Source organism: Myotis brandtii, unplaced genomic scaffold (genome assembly GCF_000412655.1).
Source record: "Myotis brandtii unplaced genomic scaffold, ASM41265v1 scaffold535, whole genome shotgun sequence".
Taxonomy (NCBI): Eukaryota; Metazoa; Chordata; class Mammalia; order Chiroptera; family Vespertilionidae; genus Myotis; species Myotis brandtii.
In genome coordinates, this window is record NW_005369964.1 from 2,475,070 (window position 1) to 2,495,041 (window position 19,972).

At 51.1% G+C, this 19,972-nt stretch overlaps 2 protein-coding genes across 9 annotated transcripts in view; one reads left to right on the forward strand and one right to left on the reverse strand.

Moving 5' to 3' along the window:
• Positions 1-19,848, reverse strand: part of WDR25 (WD repeat domain 25) — a 137,223-nt gene extending 117,375 nt beyond the window's left edge. Inside the window, exons 1-3 of one of the 8 annotated variants that reach the window (XM_014549065.1) lie at positions 19,675-19,691; positions 16,693-16,739; positions 15,568-16,408 (exon numbers count right to left, since the gene is read on the reverse strand). In XM_014549065.1, the coding sequence (XP_014404551.1) occupies positions 15,568-16,368 (801 nt within the window). In that variant the 5' untranslated portion in view covers positions 16,369-16,408; positions 16,693-16,739; positions 19,675-19,691. Of the gene's footprint in view, positions 1-15,567; positions 16,409-16,692; positions 16,740-17,174; positions 17,285-17,310; positions 18,872-19,665 lie in introns of those variants that run through there. The other 7 variants (XM_005877872.2, XM_014549067.1, XM_014549064.1 and 4 more) reach the window with 7 other exon arrangements.
• The window catches only part of WARS (tryptophanyl-tRNA synthetase), a 25,488-nt gene continuing 25,360 nt past the window's right edge, over positions 19,845-19,972 (forward strand). The window contains exon 1 of the mRNA XM_014549068.1: positions 19,845-19,911. The gene's annotated coding sequence lies outside the window, so the exon portion shown is untranslated. The remainder of the gene's footprint in view (positions 19,912-19,972) is intronic.

The window sequence follows — 19,972 nt, forward strand, 5'->3', positions numbered from 1 at the left end:
AAATAATAAGAGCTCTGAATGCTACATGGGATCCTGGATTGGATCCTGAAAAAATCCTGGATTGGATCCTGAAAAAGGGGCGTTAGTGGGGAAACGGGTGAAATCCAAATAGAGCCCGTAGCTGACAGAGCTGTGCTGCTGTCATTTCTCAGTGTTGACGGAGGCGAAGGCAGCAGGTTATATGTTAACATGAGGGTAGCTGGGTGATGGGTATGTAGGAATTCTCTGGATTACTTTTACAACTCTTCTATAAATCTAAAATCATTTTTTAAAGTTAAAAAAAAAACAAGGGTTGTTTAAAAATAAGACTCCTTGTGTTTGTAACAATGATTTATCTTTTTCATATAAAGCCAATGCCCTTGATAGGGTTTAACTATCGTAAAGTTTTATTGCAATGCTGGCTGAGACATTACCGTGGAAGCTGTACTCCTGCAGAAAAGTGAATTATTAAACTCAAAGCGTGTTAGCGGCATCCCTTCCCTCGGAAGCTGGGCTGTGAGCAGTGATGTGCCTCCATGCACCATGGAGCAGGGATGCAGACCAGCTGTGACGAGCGTGCCTCTCCACCCTCTTCCCACCCACACTCCTGACCCCCTGCCTCCTGGGTCTTCTTCCAGGAAGTCTCCCTCCACTTGCTCTATGTATCCAACCCAATCGCCTCACCTAACAGCCTTGCAGTCTACTGAGAGCAGCCTGCTCCTCCACGCCTTCCAGCCTGCACAGTCTGTGCCTTCTCCTGGAATGCTCTTCCATTCCTTTGCTGCTGAACCATTTCTACCTGTTCCCTGGGACCCCCGGTGACTCTCCCGGACACTGGCCCTCGCCGGCTGGCCTTTGTGCCCCTAGCCTTTTCTCCGCCGCCATCGCACCAGGGCAGTCATGATGCTGCACTGGACGTGTCTGTCTCCCGGCCTTTGTCCCAAAGAGGCCAGGTGTCCTGCAGGGAAGGGTGAGACATCCTATTCATCTCAGTAGCCCACTCCCACCCCCAGCACCATGTCCTGCAACACACACTGAGTGAATTAAATACTGTGAGTCAACAATGCCGGCAGTTCTTTTAGAAGAGAAAATATCAGCAACAACCTCCCATCTTCTGTTAAAAGGTCAAAAGGATTCTATTTGTGAGAAGTGAACGAAGCAGGCCCTTTTAAAAGAAACGGGGCTCTGTTACAGCCCGACAGGTCCATTTCCACAGACAACAGAAGCCCAGCACAAGTATCCTCTTCCGACCGGGAAGCTGAAAAGCTTTTCAAAGGTTCTGGTTTCCTTGACAACAGGACTGCTGGAGACAAGCAGAGAAATAATTAAAAAGTATGTTCCCTTCCCTTCAAACTCTCTAAGTGTTTTTCAGCAATAACGAACAGGCCGCGCTCAGCGGGCACAGGGTCAGTGTGGACAGTGCCCAGGGCGCGGAGGGGCACCTCCTCTCCACTCGTGGGCTGGAGTGAAGGGCCTGACCTGTCCGCCAGAACGACATTAACCACAGGATCACAGCCCACACCGGTCAGATTCACAACTGCACTCCCAAGTGCCAGGTCACAGCCAAACACCAGCATCTGTGACCTCACAATGGCTCTGTGAGCTGGGTATTGCTGTCGCCACTTAGCAGGAGAGAAGCTGAGGTGCAGGAAAGTGAGGAGCAGCCCAGGCAGTCGGGTTGGGACCCACAAGCCCTGCCCCAGGGAGCGCACGTGAACTCCTCCGGCTGACCTCTACAGAAATGCCCCCAGGCCTCCACTGTGACCCCGATCTCATCCCAGGGCAGCAAAGACCCAGCCCTGGAAGAAACTACCTTTCCTGAGCACTGTCTTCCTGCCAGCCCGATCCCCACACCAGGCCACTCTGTTGGCTTTGCTCAGGCAACCAGACCTGGGCACCCCATCACCTGTGCCCTGCCAGCCCGGGGACAGTGGTCGGCGCAGAACTTGAGTTGTATGCCCCTTTTCTACAGGGTGGCTTTTCACGGTCTGCTTTGCTTTAACAGCTGCCCTGTATTCATATCTTTTATTGTAAGTCTCATCAAATCCTCCCTGGATCCATGATTTGTAAGTAAATAATAAATAAACGCACAAGCTACAAGCATCAGCCTGAGCCCATTACCTAGGAGCGTAAAGACAAATATTTCAGCAGATGCCGAACCATCGTGGCTTTGATTTAGCTCCCGGCTCCGTCTTCCAAACTCTTGCCAGAGCCTGGCTCCCCATGGGGACATTTCCTGCACATATTAGACATGGGTAGACAGGGGTCCCGGCGTGTGGACAAGACTGCCCCCAAGGTTCTCCATACACCTGAGGTTCAAGGAAGCCCGAAGTTGGGTAGTCTGGGCAAGTGTTATTCATTCATTCACAAATGTTTGTTAAGCACCTACTATGTGTTTCGCTGTCATCCAGGAACAAGGGAAGAAAAATCCCCGATCATCATGGAACTTACATGATGGTTCTTCCCATTTCACAGACGAACCAATTAAGACTCAAAAAGATTAAAGGCCTTGCCTACACTCACATGACTACTTTCTGGAGTTCCCAAGCAGGAAGTAACAAAGAACAGCCCAGAGTACAGAACAATGACAGCTCTGTGCTTAGGAGTTCCATGTCCTTCAGTGCCCTTCTCTGATCCTCGGTTTTCTCATCTGTAAAATGGGCACAAGGCTGGTGCTGCTGCCAGTCAGCATTATGGTGTGCCTGCTATATGCCTGGTACTCTCCTAAGCGTTTTCCATGGGTATTCTTGTTTAATCCTCAGAAGACTGAGGTGGATGCTATTACTATCCCTGCTTTACTGATGGGAAAATTAAGGTCCCAATAATTCTCTAACTTTCCCAAAGCTACAGTTAGAAAGTGTGGAGGCCAGGCTTGAGACCCGTAGAGGGACTCCTGAGGTCAGCTGACTGCCCAATGCCCCAGCTGTGGGCAAAACACTGGTGTGGATGTAACACCGGCGTGGAGCCCGACCCAGCACAGCACAGGAAGCAGCAGCCAGCCTCCTGCACGGACGATCCAGGCCTAAAGCCCACAACAGGCCCTGCTGGGCTCCCCTCACTGGACCCAACACTGCCCAGACCAGCCCTCCTGCCCCCTCCCTGTGGCGCTGGGTCAGCCACTCACTGGCTGCTGGTCTCATCCTCCAATTCCCAGCTTGGCCTCCCCCTTCCCTTCAGCCTGCCCTGCCCTGTTACTCCTAGAGACCTACCCCACTGCCCTCTGTATTCCTGTCCCCAACACAGGAGGCCCCTGGAGGGCCGACACATTGCCACACTCTAGCATGTCTTCAGGCCTGTTCCCCATTAACTTTCTTGCCAGCATGGGTGTGTCTGGTCCCCTCTGATCCCAGGGCCTAGACAGCCAGCATTGAATCAATGGCTGGACAAATGACCAAAGGAAGAAAGAAGTGGAGAGACCAGGTCTCCTCTCACAGGTCTGGGCCCTGGGCGCCCTCGGAGGCCCTGGCTGCCCACACCACAGAGAGAGGTCCTGAAACAGGCCCAAGGGATTCACTGGCCACACAGCTGCCAGCCAGAGGCCTGGCTCACGAGCTGCGCGTCCCCCGTCCAGCCCTCTGCCACAGCAGCCGATGTGCCACAGCAGCCGATGTACCACAGCAGCCACGCAGCTGCTGAGCCAGCAAATAGGGAGCGCACCCAGGAGAGTGCGCCTGAGGGGCCCGGGGCGCCATGGCGCTCAGCTCATCGGATGACTTGTTCAGGGAATCGAGGCGACTGCAGGCAAATTGGATTGCAAGGCTCCGAGCTTAAGAGCGCGGCTTAGGAGGCAATTACAGAGTAAACCCGGGCTTGAAGTTCTTGATAATACCTCCATTTGTTAGGGCTTTACAGTTTACAGAGCGGTTTCATCACCTCACCCGTCTGAGTCTCTCAGACCTGTGAGGGGATGATTTCACGGATGAGAAATCGGGGAGGGACGTCCCTTCCTCTTCTGAATACTCAGTGCGCCCAGCACGGCGCTGGGCTCCAGCGCCCGGGACGCCGAATTTCAGGGCCAAGTTCGGGGCTCTGTCCAGAGCAGCACACACCTTTCCAGAGGGGCCTGGGTGTCCCCGACCCAGGCTTCATCCACCGTCCAGCCCACCACCCTGAACCTCCCCATCCTCACCCCCTTGGCTCAGAATCCACTCCCCAAGCTGACCAGGTCTGGGTGCTGGAAAGTTCCTCCTCACACACACACCCCCACCCCAATGCCTCTCCTCGTCCCCGGCACCTGAGGACAACCGCTGCTCCCCGCCTGCCCCCTTCCCGCTAACAGCGCCATGGCAGGTCTCCCAGGAACTGGGCCGTTTTAGAACACACTTGAATGAGAGATGATAACGTGAAAAGAGAGCAGGACAAAAACAAACAACTTTTCTAACTAAAGGTTACAATGAAAATGTGTTTTAATTTGTGTTTTTGTACCTTTCCAAATAACACTCCAAGTAGTTCAGGGAGAGACCACTTTTGTTTATAAAAGCTCTTAATTTCTCTCTCGAGTTGTCGGGGCTGTGTAAACACACTGTGAGTAGGAGAGAGAGATTGCTGCTTGTGAAACTTTTAATGCTAGCTCGCGTGCGAATTAGAATTCTAAACTCAGCAGGTTACCATGTTCTGAAAGCAATTTTGGTGTTAGTCTAAATAATTATAGATCACACTCACTTAGATAAGGGCCTCTGCTCCCTTGAGGCTCGGAGGGAAAATTCTAGGCATGATAGTTAAGCAAAATAGTTGGTTATTACGCAGGCTTTGCAGTGGCGGTACAAATTGGTATAATCCTTTTGGAAAGCAATCTGACAGGAGACGGATCTGAACGCATGAAAATGTACAACCCTTTGACCCCAGCAGTCCACTTCTGGGAATCAATCTGATAGAAATAATCCAACAGAAAAGGGTGTCTTGCATGGAGATAACTACTTCAGCATTATCTATAATAGCAAAAATTAGAACCCACCTAAGTGTCCAAGGACTGCTAAGTAAATTACGGTTAATCAACTCGATAGAGCACCGCGGAGCCGGGAATTGACGGCCCTCCAGAGCGGTGGAGGCTGGGAGGGCGTGTTAAGTGGGCCAGGCGGGTGTCGGAACTGTGTGCACTCTGCGAAAACACCAGCCCATATGGACCAGAAACGGATGGGCGGGTGTTAAAAGGATAATCATCGTTTTAGTGTCTGGTGGAGTTGGGAGATTTTTTTTTTTTTTTTGTCATCATTGCTGTAAAATCGTCTTCACAAAGGGTAGAGGGAAGGCAGGGAGAAGAGGCGGGGGCTGAGGAAGGCCTGGACCCTCCAGGGTCGTGTTTTGGTCGCATAGTTTGGTAATCTAACCAAACAGGAGGAGGTAGTAACAAAGCCGGGCTGCACCTATACCCAGCCACCAGCACCGAATGTGACCATTTTTTTATCAATACATGCATCCCCCCAAGATGAAGTTATAGGCGGAAATAAAACCATGGTTCTCAAACCTTTGGCCCCTTTATGCTCTCTAAAGTTAATGAGGACTCCAAACAGCTGCTGTTTATGTGGGGTATAGCTCCATAGTTAGCATATTAGAAATTAAGACCGAGGCATTTAAAATAGTAATTTATGTAAAAGTAACAATCATTAGCCCATTAGGTGTTAACATAACATTTCTGATGAAATATAAGTGTACTTTCCAGGACAGAAAAAGTTAGTGAGAAGGCATTGTTTACATTTTTTTAAATGGCTGGCTTAATACAAGACAGCTGGGTTCCCAGGGCCATTTCTGTATTTAATCTATTGCAACAGCACACGGCCCGTAGCCTCTGGAAAACTCCATGTACGCTCCTGAGAGAATGAGAGTGAAAAGGGCAAATAACTTCTAGGTACCATTATGAAAATCATTTTCACCCACAGACCTCCTGAAAGGGGCTGGAGGACCCCAGGGGTTTGCAGACCACACTGGAAACCACTGCAATAAATTACAGCATTAAAAAGTGCTGCTGTCGTGGGGGAGGATTTAGAATTACATGTATGGTTGGAACTCAACTATGTTGAATTTTTTATTTTGTAAAGATTGAATGGAAATATACCAAGAAGTCTACAGTCATTGCCTCTGGGTGGAGAGATGATGGGCAATTCTTTTCTTAATACCTCCCTGCTTTTCCATGGTGTCTCTGTGTTGTTTTTGTGGCCAAAAACAACATTTCTGTTTGAGGGAAGGTCTGGGTAGCGGAGGCTTACCGCGCCCGGCAGGATACGCTGGGAGAGAAGAAAGTCATTTGAAATCATTAGCAGCCAGCCTCGGGGGAGGGGGCGTCACAAAGCAGGGCTGCTCCCCCCCCCCCCCCCCCCCCCCCCCCCCGTGCTGATCTGATCTCGCTGGATGCCTGGCACCTGGCGTACAGTCACCACGGGCGCACGCGGCCCGACCCACACACAATCTGGAAGAGATGAGAATTAAAACTGGCTCAAGCTAATCACGGCTACAGGAAGGTCAAACACAGCTGACTATCAGCTCTCGGGATGGGGTAGGACGATTCATCGCTAAAGCCACGGGCCGCTCACAAAGGGAAAGGTCCACAGACTCGACCACACAAAAAAAAAAAATTAAAAAATTTTATTTTCTCCGTAAAAAAATAAAATAAAATAATGACATACCCATGGGCGGAATGTGTATGACGACAGGCCAATAGCATGTAAATGAGCATGTAAATTGCCCAGAGGAGACTACAGGAGATTAATGGATAAAAACCAGGACCACAAACACTTAGCATCAAGCAGGTGCCGGGCTGGTTTCTGAAAGAGCTTGCCCGTCAATGAGCTCGTTTGGTCCTCAAACAAGATCCCGTCAGATTAGCAAACATTTTAAAAAGTCATAGTTCTACCGGTCAAGGACAAGAAGACACGGTCACATTTACACACAACCGATGGCGTGTGCCACGGGCGGGAGGCTGCGCAGCCACTGGCAACCGCGCCGTCGGTCTGTGCGCAGGCAGGGAAAGATGTGCAGCCGACGGGAGTGAGAACTCAGCACAGGGAGTGAAGGTGGCATTGGAGCACACCCAGCCCGCTTCCCCGGCTCTGGGGTGCAGGCAGCAAGGGACGCTCGCTGGGCAGCAAGAGGAAACACCAATTTCACATCTGGGGGTCCTGCGGTGACACCAGCTTCCCCTCTCAACATCCTGAGCAACAAGCCCCCCTTCCCCCACAAAAACCCCCACACAGGCAGAGCCCCGGGTCACGTCAGCTTTTTCAGGCCTCCCTCCTGAATCAGAATAAGCAGCAGCAAATCTCTAACATGCAACGGACACCAAAGCAAAAAGACAAAAGGAATTGAAAAGAGACAAACGTCTCAGAACACACAGGAAAACTTTCGAATAACTCAGACAGCTAAGAGAAGGCCTTATAAATATGTAATAAACAAATATACTATATACTTTTAAAAGGAACATTCAGAAAACAAGAAACAGCCCTTGGAATGTAAAAATGTGATAGAACGCTTTTCTGAATCTATGTTATATTTCAGCACAAAAGTTTAACTATATGACAGCAGAGATACAAAATAAATTTTAAAAAGATTGAAAGAACAAGTGGAGAAAACTTCCCAGAAAAAAAAAATAAAACAGAAAGGCAACGAGGTAGAAAACTATAGAGAGAAAAGATTTTTTTTTAATTAGAAGGGTGCTCCAGGGACACCCAGCCCATGCAAGGGCTTTGCACAGTGCCCAGGGTGTCACCCATCTGTGGCCTGATCATGGGAAGGAAGCAGCTCCAGGACCTGGCAGAGCGTTTCAGCCCGGGTCACGGTGTCCCGCAGGGGGGTGGAGGCACGCTCTCTTTCATCTCCTGGAGTAAAGAGACTTCAGGAAGCTCGCCAGAGAAAGGCGATGTGCAAGTGGCTTTCAAGGGACCCTGGGCTGACCCCACGGGTCTCACTCACTTGCACCTCCCACCTGCACCTCAGTGCTCTGGTCCCTGCACCCCTGCACGGCACTCCACTGCCCCGTGCATGGGGTCCCTCGGTGTGTGTCGTCGGGGACAGATGCCTGACGAGAAACAGCAGGAACTAGGAGAAAAGATCTAGAGGTCGGAGTGACTTACCCACCCCTTCTTTTAAGGGGTAAAAATACTATCAATTATCGGGGGGAAATAACCATCCTGCCATTTTAAAACGCTGGTTACAAAAAGGAAGTACCTGTGCTCTGGTTAAACCCAGATGCACGTGGGAAGAAAGACTAGAAGGAGTGCTGCCTGGAAAGGTCCCAGTCATTGTCCTTGAGGGGAGAGTGTGTGGTAACATTTTTAATCTCTGCCATTTCTGTTTTTCTTCTTCTTTTTGCATTTTTTCCCCAATATGTTATCACTTACACGATAACAAAGTTAAATCTAAAACAACTCGCTTTTTAAAGAGAGGGACAAAGCCATCACTGGGCACTAGGTGGGCGCCTTTAAGAGTCTTCTGTGTCCAAGCTTTAAAAGCAGTGGGAAATCATTTACTAGACTGTCTCAATGCCTAAGTGTGCCAATTTTGCAATCTGCATTTTCCAATTACATTAAAAGCATTTTCCCAAATTGCTCTATTCTTCCCTTAATGACAAGGGATGAGCTGGATGAGGCTGGTCCCCTGAGGACAGTCTGGGCCTTCCCAGGGGCTGTTGCTGCCCTGCCCTGGCTACACAGGCTACAGAACCCAGTGAAGTTTTCCAAGAGCGGAAAACACAGCTTCCTTTCCTTCCTCCTTCAACCCGGGTGTGTTTTTTTCTGTAAGGCGAGAGCTTGCAAGGCCATTCTGGCAGCCAATGAGAAGTGGGTACCGTCTCATTTGTTGGCCTCGGAACTTCACAGCTTTCATATGGGGGAGAGGAGTGTCAAAAATCCTCACTTCCCACGACGAGGAGGCTCCGCAGCCCTGCTGTCCTGCAGCCTGAAGCCCTCACTCCCAAGCCTGGGAGGATTCACTGAAGGGAGAGGAGCCCAGGGAGGGCAGCACACAAACACTTCCCACACGAGGTCCCAGCAACACACGGCCACCTGACCTCACCGTGTGCCCTCGGGCAAGTGTCTTTCCCTCTCTGGGCCCCCATCCAATGAAGAAGGAGCCAGGTGCCTTCTGCACACACACAGGCGCACGCAGGCACACACCACCCATCCCCTCCTCGCTCGCCTAATTACCCTTGATGCGCGTTAATCACTCACTCCCCAATTACCGCACGCCCACCACCACAACCCAGCCCTCCTCCCAGCTGTGCACCGCTCACTTCCAATAGCTTCCCCTCGTGCTTGGAATAAATTGCCCATCATCTGCATAATGCTCCCCATCTCTTCACTCCACACATCAAATCATTTCTCCATCTCATTCTGCAAAATCTGTCAAGAATAATTCTTTCAAAACTGAAATAACCCTCACTCTGGCACTTGAATCCATAAATTTCTTGTCTCTGAATGTGAGATATATTACTTTCTACAAAGCACATCTAAGATACCCTAATATGATAGAATACGCTAACAATGATACATTCGCCGGGACCTGCAATACATAAAAATGTAAATCCGAGCCACCACAGAAATCATCCCTCCTCCGTATGCCCCTCAACAGAACCCAGCGGCTTGATGCTGGGACGGCGCTGGGCACTGCTGGGGGGAGGGGGCTTGCTTTCTCATCCTTTATTCTACTCTCAGGGGCGGGGAGCAGAGGGTCTTGCAGCCTTTTGCTCAGCTGTGGAGTCTGACAGCCAGCTCCCCATCCTGCCTCTGCCATTTACCAGCTGTGTGACTGTGGACAAATCCCTTAACCTCTGTGCCTCCACGTCCACATCTGTACAATAGAAGTGAGAACAGCCCCTGCCTCCTAGGCCTGTGGGGAAGACAAGAGGGACTGTTTGGGACTTTGCCTCACAGGTGGTAAGCGCTTGGGGACGGTGAGCTCTCCCCAGGCTCTGCTCTGGCCTCAAGCCTCTCTGAGGTCACGGCTGACAAGCAGCACAGTGAGACCCCATCTGGGGCGTTCAGGCTCCAGAACAAAGTCCTTTCTTTCAGACGTACATGGGAAGGGGCCCAGCTGAACCTGGTGCCTCCCTGGCCAGCGGGAGGTGGGCACATCTCGCTTTCCTGGGTTTCTTCAGGTGTAAACCGCTCCTCCTTGCCGGAGCCTCAGACACAAAACACTGTGTGAACCGGCCAACATTTAAACATGATCGGGTTGGACACATGGACCCAGCCCTCCAATCCCTACCTTCTAAGTGTGCAGCTTGTGAAAACAGAGCAGGTAAGTGGCTTGGTACAGACAACTTCAAAATCTTTAAAAGTATCTATCTCAGGAACACTGACATTGAAACTCTTACAAACTCTGTATCTATAGACAGACTACAAAAGCTTCACAAAAAAACAAGGGTTACATTAAGAGGTGGAGGATTCTAACTTGTCTTTTCTCTGTTTTTTAACTGATCAACACAGGTGCAGAAGAGTCACAAACATCGCCTCATTCCTTCTCCATAGCAACAACCCCAATTGGTAGCCAGGATCCCCATTTTACCAATGAGGCAACTAGGGGATCAGAGAGGCTAAGAGATTTTCCGAAAGTCACACAGCCATCAAGCAGCAGACAGGGAAGGAAGCCAGGAGTCTGATGTGACGATGGCACAGGTTTGCCAACCTACTCAGGTCCCACTCGCCACACACAAAGGCTTTCTTTAGCTAAAACCCCATCTTAACTGCATCGAGGCAGAAAAAAAAAAGACTTTTTTTTTTTTTTGCAAATTAATGCCAATTTATGTTACATCCTTTTATCATGGAGACATTTACATATACAAGCAGGGTATGCTTCTTAATTTCAAAAAAAAATACATTTACATATAGCCATGTTCACTGCAGGACTGACTTTTCAAAACAAAAGCAGGACATGATAGGAAATGACATGGAATTGGCAAAGTTTGGAATTTGAGACAGTCGGAAAAATATGTTTGGGGACATTTTTTGTTAACATAGAAAAATGCCCCTTACAAACAGTACAGAAAATAGGGGGTGAGGGGGGAAATCCAAGCTGTACAGACGACGCAGCGTGAGCCCAATTCTGTAAACATACAGGCGCGTCCTCCAGCCCAGGGAGGGCCCCAGTGTTAACGAGGTGCCCACTCGGGCTTAGGACTAGCAATGATGTCTGCTGTATCCTTTGTGCCTCATCTTTTCTGTATTTCCTGTTTTTCACAGTAAACATCTATTACATTCATGATCAAAAAGGAGAAGTTTAGCCCTGGCTGGTGTGGCTCAGTTGGTTGGGCATCATCTTGTGCACCAAAAGGTTGTGGATTTGATTCCCAGTCAGGGCACATGCCGGGGCTGCGAACTCAACCCCCAGGAGGAGGTGTTTCTCTCTCTCTCCCTCTTCCTTCCTCTCTTTCTAAAAAATAATTTAAAAAAAAAATAAGGAAAAGTTCATATGTAAGCATTTTAAGGAAGTTTGTCATTGGAAGAATTCCCTGAAGAAATCATTGTGTAAAACAGATAAACAACACCTAATTCATATGTTTTCCTTAGGATCCTTTGTGTTTCAGAACTCCAGGTTTTCACACACAGAAGCGAGAAGCACGAGCTATGCCTCTGGGAACGCTCGGGCACCTGGCAGGGGGCTCCGTACACGGGCCGACAATAAGGTTGGTTCAAGGAGGTCACGTCGCTGCTGCTTCCTTCAAAAAGGGCCTCGGAGTCTGAATGGCACCTTTATGTGCTGTGGGCATTCAAGCGTGTTGAGCCAAACGAGGACACGGGGAAATGCGAGGAGTACAGAAAAGGGTCTCGGGTGCCGGGATCACAGCTCCGGAGAACAGATGCTCGCGACAGACGCAGGCAGGAAGGGGTCGCTGACATGAAAACAGAGCATCGGTGGGGAGTTATGAATCATTGTTTTATTTTGCTTAATTTCTCTAGCTGTAAATTTTTCAAAACTAATATGAGCATATTTTACAGCTCACAGAACATTTAGAACATATTAAAATAAGTATCTTTCCACTGTAATGTGCCCAATTGAAATTTATGAATTCCAAAGCTACATTTTAAGGAGATGAAGGGACTGGCACTCCACGTTCTTTAGATTAATCAGATGGATTGTGTTGTTTTTCTCCTGATCAGAAAAAAAAAAAAAAAATCGTATCTCAGTAGCTGTTACCTTGAATCAAGGATTCTTCCAGATTCTAGAAGCTTGCAGAGCTGCTTATATTAAGTCCCACTGTGCCCCCTGGTGGAAAGTGGGGTTTGTGCACTTAAAACACAGTCCTTCCCCAAAGGCTGGAAATAAAATCCCAAACAATTTTTTTTAATCTTTACTAATCCACTTAACATGTACAAAACTTTGTGCCAGGTGCCACAGAGAATATAAAAATGAGTCTGGCACAGATCCCATGCTCAAGTAGCTTAAAATCTACACAATGTAGCAGATACGGTTCCATGGCTACACAGGCAGAATGAGACCACCGCATGCTGAGGAAAAGAGAAAATTCCTGGAGAAAGCAAGAACAAGAGCACACAGGAAGTGCCTACTATGTGTCAGATACCACGCTAGGTAATTCATATCCAGTGTCATTTGTTTTTCCAGAAAGGCATGTGTAATTAGCTCCACTTTACATACACGGTGGAAGCTCAGAGAAGTTAAGTAACTTGCCAGAGATCACACAGCCAGTGGCAGAGGGAGCATCCAAAGTGAAGTATTGTGACCTCAGCCTCCAAACTCCTCCCTCCTTCCTGATCCGGTTTGTGTGTGTGTTGCGGGGAGGTGGGGGGGGGGGGCACCCTGGCAGCAGACTTTAACCAAAGGCAAGGGGAAAGGCACCCTAGGGAAGGGAGCAGAGTTGGGGGGGGTGCTCATTGCCTGCTGCACCTACCATCTGCTCTCCACCCAGGACTGGACTGCAGCAAGCCAGGACTCCTACCTGCACCCACAGCCCTGTCCCCACTCCAGACTCAGTGCCCACAAAATACCTCCTATGTCCCCTACATCATATACCAGATCACAAGGTTCCCCAAGATCTACCACCCGCCCACCCTCTGACCTCATCCTGCCCAGGAACCTGAGGGCACAGCACATCTGAGGGCTCAGCCAAGACCTCCCTCACCTAGTCCCCATCTAGTCCCGTCTGTCTTGAAAACTTGTGCATCTTAAAGCAGAGAGAACCCTGGCGAACAGTTTATAAAAGCCCTCATTTTCAGGACACCACAATAAGGAGAGGATCAGGAGTCACTCAGCCATGCTCTGCGCCTGGGGCCACCTCCAAAGCCACTCCTACAGCCTCCTCAGGAGACGAACACTGCAGTGGACAGGGCGCCCTGGAGGCTGCCAGGCCCAGCAGCACACACCATCTCCTCGGGACGGGCAGCACAGCCACTCTGACCAGCCCAGCCCCACTGCAAAAGGCCCTGGACCCAGGTCTCAGTGAATCACCCCTGGGCTTGACCAGCCTTCCCAAGCTGGACCAAGTGCGCCCTCTTCTGGTCAAGAGGTGTCACAGCTAGTTGGCTGCTCCAGGGTCCCCTCCACACTCATCTACTCCACAAACACTCGCTACACAACTGAGCAAACACAATGTCCCAAATCAGTGGTTTCACTCAGATACTCTCTGTCTGAAAATTATCAAGGGGGCCTCTTCCTCCTCAAGATTGCTGTCAACATCTGCCCAACTTCCCCTCCCTCCACGTACTAGGAAGGGGCTGCCCGCATCCCTCAGGTGGCCCGCCTGTGACCACACTACCCTCCACAAAACTCCACCATGCGCCCAGCGTTAGACCGGGTGCTTTAGACACAGCACCTGGGCATTTGTCCCACCTGAGAAGCCCCAGCCACACAACTCATCTGCTGGTTCCACTGAGGTGGAAACAGGCTCAGAGAGGTTAAGTGCCTTGCTCAAGGTCACAAAGCTCTTGAGGATGGAAATGAACCCCGAGCCCAGATCACTGTAACTCCAGACCACATATGGGGCCTCCCAGACACTGCCTGGCCACACACAGACCCCACACAGCCCCCTCCGTGGGCACAGACTCTCGGGAAGAAGAGCCGAGAAGCCCCGGGACTGTGGGACCGACCCAAGCATGTGAACGCACAGCAGGAGGCCAGGAGGCCAGAGCCTCTGCACAGACCTCAGGGCCTCCTCCTCGCAGGAAGAGCGCCAAAGACCTGCGTGTAAACCCCTGGGCTCCAAACTGAAGCCAGAACGTGACAATGGCCCCGCATAACTCTATCAGCCTGAAAAGAACACAGGTCGGGTCAGAACTCCAACTGGCCACTTAAAAATGACCCCAGTGATTCGGCTCACATCAGAGACTTTGCTGTGGGTGGGTTTCCTTTCTTCACCTCAGAAAGTGCTTCCTAGGGGAAAAGCTCAAAACAGAACTTGCAAATACAGTGTCCTGGGCAGGCTGGCTCCAGAACTCTGAGAAAAACAGAGGGAAGAAGAGACATTTATTAAGCACCAATGGGGTACCTAGCTCTGTGCCAGGGGCTTGGTGTTTTTCCCACATGATCACAGACACGGGTACGATGATGCCCTTTCCAGATGCGACGCCAGATGGAGGGCACAGGTCAGGCCAGTGGACCAGCTGCTCCCCAGCAAAGCTGGATGCGAAGCCATGTCACCCCAACACCAAAGCCATTTTCTTTCCAAGAAGCTTCAGTCCAAATCTCTTTGGCCCCTCCTACATAAGTGCTGTGCTAGGTGCCGAGGAGAGCGAGGAGGGCCACAGAGTACAGCTCAGAGGGGTTGGAGACAGGTTACAGGCAGGTGGGACACGCCTGTGACACTATTCACCTGTGCCGTTGGTGCTTGCTTACTGCAAGCCTGCATTACTTCAGTATACATTAAAATCAGTAAATAACAATAAAAAAACTGAAAGCCTCCAACAGGCCACCACAGTCCTCCTTGTGTGACCCCTGCCTACTTCCCCAGCCTCGGGCCCCTTAAGGCCTCCATGCTTAGAGCCAAGAATGCCCTTCCCCACCACCCCCTTTGCCAAGTGCACCACCCCTGCTTCTGAAGCCTTCACAAGCCCTCCCAGGCTGGAAGCCGTCCCTCCCACTGGGTTCCTGTAGCACTTATGTATCCGGCTGGAGGTCTGGCTGGGGTCTGGTCCTCACAGCCCTGGGCCCAGGATCCTGGGTGCCTCGCCACGCACCTGCGGCCCCTACCACAATGTGCGTGCCCTGAAGCCAGGGACCAGGTCTGTCTACCTCTGTACCCCCTGCATGTAACACAGCACCTGGTACAGAGCTGGCATCGCTCAGCACTCCACGGGAGTCTCAGAAGATGTCCCGAGTGCACGGGGCTCGGGCCTGGCTGCTTTCTTCTCCCTCTGATCGCTCTCTCCAGGGACCACATCCTCCCTGGATGCCAGCGTGTCTGGATGTCCTCAGTGCCCCCGCAGGGATACGGACTAGCATGTGGCGCCTGGCAAGGCAGTGCCAGGGAAGCACTGGGCTGAACGGACCAACGAGAACCCTCTCCTGAATGCATCAGAGAGAATTACAGAAATCCCCGAAAAGAATTGTTCCGCCTGTAACCCCCGACGTCACTGCTTTGAAGAATAACGCATCCCAGCAGCTTGGTCCTGAGAGTAACTAAAAAGAGCAGTTCCGCTCAAATCTTACCTTGAAGGTTTTATCCAGAGAAGCCGAGAGGAACATGTGGCTCTTTGAAAAGACGGGGCACCACTGGATGCTGCTGACGGGGCCCTTGTGGCCTCGCAGGTGGAAGAGCACCTTCTGGGAAATCTGGGTTTCCTTGTACGGGGTGCCCAGGTACGGCTGGATGAACTCGGACACTTGGGGGGCCGTGCACAGAGGGCGCGGAGCGCGCAGAGAGGGGCCCCGGGCCTCCGCGTCTTTGTTCTTGCCTGTTTCTGTGCTTAATGCTTGCGAGCGTCGCAGTCTCTTCGGGGTGTAGGGCACAATACAGTCCTCTCGCCTTTTCTTCTGAAGAGAGCTGCCACTCTTCCCCGGGGTCTCAGGTTTGGGTTGGGCACCGAAAGGTGGCTCGGGGGGGTCGTAAGTTCCCCAGGAGAGTCTCACCTGCTTCAAGCAGGCGGCGGCCCGGGGCACATGGCCAGCGGGAGTGTGGCTGGTCCACAGGGAAGGACGAGGAGGCTCGCTTGTGGGGAAGGTGACGTCGGGCTCTGTCCTGGGCCACTGTAGCCTCTGGCTGGGGCAAGATCCTGGGTCGCTCCTCCAGAGCCGAGCCAGTGGGAGACGCTGGCCGGCTGGGTCTTCACAGGAGCCGTGCTTTGTGGGCAGTGTGTCTCCTGTCCCGTCCAGGACTCCCGATGCGAAAGCCTGGCCACGAGGTTCTACCGTAACACAAGAGTCCTTCCTCTGGCCAGCGGCAGCAAAGCTTCCCGCAGGCTCGCTCTCAGCCTCGGAGTCTGAGTCATCATAAGCCACCAATGAAGCCATTGAAGACACTGTGTCCCGCTGTCCCTCGAGGGCAAACGACCTAAGACCAAAATCAGGTGTCAGAAAGCGTGCATGGAAGAATAGTTACCACCATGCGAAGTTAAGAGAAATCATGCCATCTAGCAAATCTAAGACAGAAAAAACCGTAAGAAGAAACACATAAAGCATGAGGGCTTTTCTATACATCAGGCATAATTAATTAGAAGGGGTCATTTTCCTATGGAAATATGGGAATAAATTTAACTCCCTTCCCCCCCAAATTAGCAAGATCTACATGAAGAAAACGAAAGCTTTATTGAACGACATAAAATAGGACCCAAGTACCTGTAGACACGATGCCTGGACAGAAAGACCCGGGACTTTAAAGATGCCTGTTGGTGCAATATACAGATGATGTATTATAGAATGTATACCTGACACTATATAAATTTATTAACCAATGTCACCCCAATAAATTCAATACAAAAGAAAAAAAGGAAGAGGAACCAGGAAGTGCCAGCCAAATGACCCAGATGCTGGCAACCTTTCCACCACAAAAAAAGAAAGCATAATTATGGGGTGTAATAGCGTTGTTAGCTAATGCTATGGTGGCACTCATATTGCAATATATTAATGTACCAAATCAGCACGTGTGTTCCTTAAACTTGCACAATGGTATCTTAATAAAAATTAAAAACGTAAACATAATAATTTTACAAATAAAGAAACCTTTGGAAGGGCAATTTGGGGAGTACCTATTACAAACGGAAACGTATATTGTTTTTACTGCAACGTCCCCACTATAGAACTGCATCCTACACAAATACCTGCATATGTTTTCAAAGACAGATGTACAAAGAGCCTGCAGCTTATTGGCCATTCAGTCATCAACAGGGATGAGGTTAGGTCTGAAAACCCTGAAATGGAAAGATCCACCAGGTGGGGAAAGCGTGCGACCCTCACCTCTGCCCTCTCTCTGGGCTCCTCCTTCCTTGTATTCTCTCTGGGACTCTCCCCCAGATACCTCATCTCCACTCGAAGCCAGTTGGAGTGACAGACCCACAAGCCCAGGCGGAGGGGCCCAAGGGTGTCATCCAAACCTGCCAGTTTCACTCCAACACACAGACTCACACAACAGGGAGTTTCCCCTCCCTAAAAAAATCTTTCCTGAAATTCTGAGCCATCATGCATGATAAAAAGGCCACCAGTTAGTTTCTAGAAGGAAGTATTCCATCTGGAGTTCATTTCTGTGCTGTTAACATGAACTCGCCTCAAGAGGAAAACAAGGATGCGGGAAACGCCCCGTCCCGGACAGCAGAGGGCGCGGTGGAGCAGCGTGGAAAACTTCAGCAAGGACCAACTTCTGACAAAGCCCAGTGTGCCCTCCCTCCTTAATACACCGGCTGAACGCCTCCTCCCCTGGGTGTGGTCAGGTCAGCGCCAGAGGAGTCCCTCTGGGTCATCAGTCAAGCCATTCCAGCCAGCCTGTCCCCCCTTAGAGAGGGATTTCACGTCCCCTGGAATCCAACACCCCAGCCCTTCCACGCCTTTCCCCCAAAGGGTGCCATTCACCCCAAACAAGCTAGGTCATCTGCCTCCTCCCCAAATCCCACCCTCACCTGCAGCCCCATCCACACACCAAGCCATCCTCTAAAATAAACTTCTAAAACAGGCCGGCCCGTCTCAGATGGAACTAACATAACATAGTGGGCTAACTACACATTATGGAACTGAGCACTGTGGATGACTTGGCACTTCTGTTGTCTAAATACCCATCTGATTAGACATCTCAACGCCTGTGCACAGCATCCCATTCCTTCCTGTCAAAGGGAACCCAGCAGGTTCCCGCCACCAGGGCTGGGCGCCTGTACTTGGCCATTAGGATGGATTGCCACCCACCCAGCCCTCCACAGTGGTTCCCTCACAGAAACCCAAGGCCAGAATTAAAGACGAGGTCTACCGCCAAAGATCAGACAGCAGTGGGATTGGGGGGCCTCTAGCCCCGCTTCCTAACAAGGCAAGGCAGCGAGGATGGCATGAACGCAGGAGGGTGGGCGGCAGGGATGCCAATACTACCTGCTTCGTGTGCCTTTCATTCGTTCAGTAAACACTGACGCAGAACGGCTACTCGCCAAGCCCCACACTAGGCGCCCAGGGAAACGATGCCCTGCACTCACCATGCTCACATGCCAGTGGGGAGAAAGATCCTAATCAATGAAATGGGGGGTGTCAGGGGATGAGAAATCATAAGGAGAGAAGTAAAGAGACGGGAATAGAGGTGGCAGTGGGTGTGGGGGTTCATTGAGGGAGGCTGAGGCAGGTCTAGGACAGGTGACACCTGAATAATGCTCCGAGGAGGGCAGGGAGCAGATGGCGAGAAGCAACAAATACGATCAAAGCGGGTCAGAGAGAAGGGAACCAAGATGACTCGAAGAAAAGAGGCAAAAACGGGGAGCCAGTGGGACAACCAAATTTTAGAAGAATGTTTTTATGTTTCTAAGAATATGTTTTTATGTTTCTAAGGCAGTGGTTCTCAACCTTCCTAATGCCGCGACCCTTTAATACAGTTCCTCATGTTGTGGTGACCCCCAATGTCATTCTTACAAATTGAACATAAGTAAAGCATAGTGATTCATCACAAAAACAATATGTAATCATATGTGTTTTCCGATGGTCTTAGGCGACCCCTGTGAAAGGGTCGTGCGACCCCCAAAGGGGTCGCGACCCACAGGTTGAGAACCGCTGCTAAGGCAAAAGGGGGGGGAGGAAATTTTTTCATGGAAAGACGGGGTGATTACACAAAGAGGAAGAGGTACAGCTAGAAGAAAAGGAAAGCTCACGGGAGAAACGGAGCGGGGCGTGGCAAGGACCCTCAGCAGCCCGGCAGCTGCCTGAGGACAGGAGTTTTCGTGTTTTGCTCACTGTTGGGTCCCAGCACCGGATGGGAGGGGCACAGAGAAAGTAAAGACACAGGAGATTCCCATTCAACAAGCATTTCCCGGTTGCCCTCTCTGTGCCAAGCTTTCTGTTGGGTCTGATGTTGGGCCAGAGACTAAACGCGAAACACGGATCCTACGCCGGAGGCCACAGACTAATGAAGAGAACAAACAAGATACGACCAGAGCTGGGTTTTGAAGAATGAACAGGAGTTAGCCGAGCTGTCAAGAGCGAGAGGTAAGGGTGATCCCGAGCACGGCGCGTTCGGAAAGAGCCTGCGATGAAGGGGAGGACAGCGGCGGTGAAAGGTCCGAGACAAGGGGCGCGGAGAGCTCGCGCCGCTGCCGGGCAGCACCCTCCCGCCCCAGGCCCGCCGCTCACCACACACACCGGAAGCGCTCGGTCCTCCCGGAGCCGGTCTTCCCGGAGCCGGTCCTACCTGCACTCCGCCCCCGAGTCGTGTTCCGCCAGCGCCGAAGCATCCAACCAATCAGCGGTGGCCTCCGCGAGAACAGCCAATGACGGCGCAGCCTGGCCGGAAGTGCTTCCGGCCGGACGGCGTTTCCACGGACGCTTAGGAGACGCCTGGACGCGGAACCGGCGGCGCCGACAGGCCCACATGGGCCGGTAAGTGAGGGAGGAAGGGAAGGAGGGAGGGAAAGAGGAAGGAGCGGCGAGCGATGGCCCG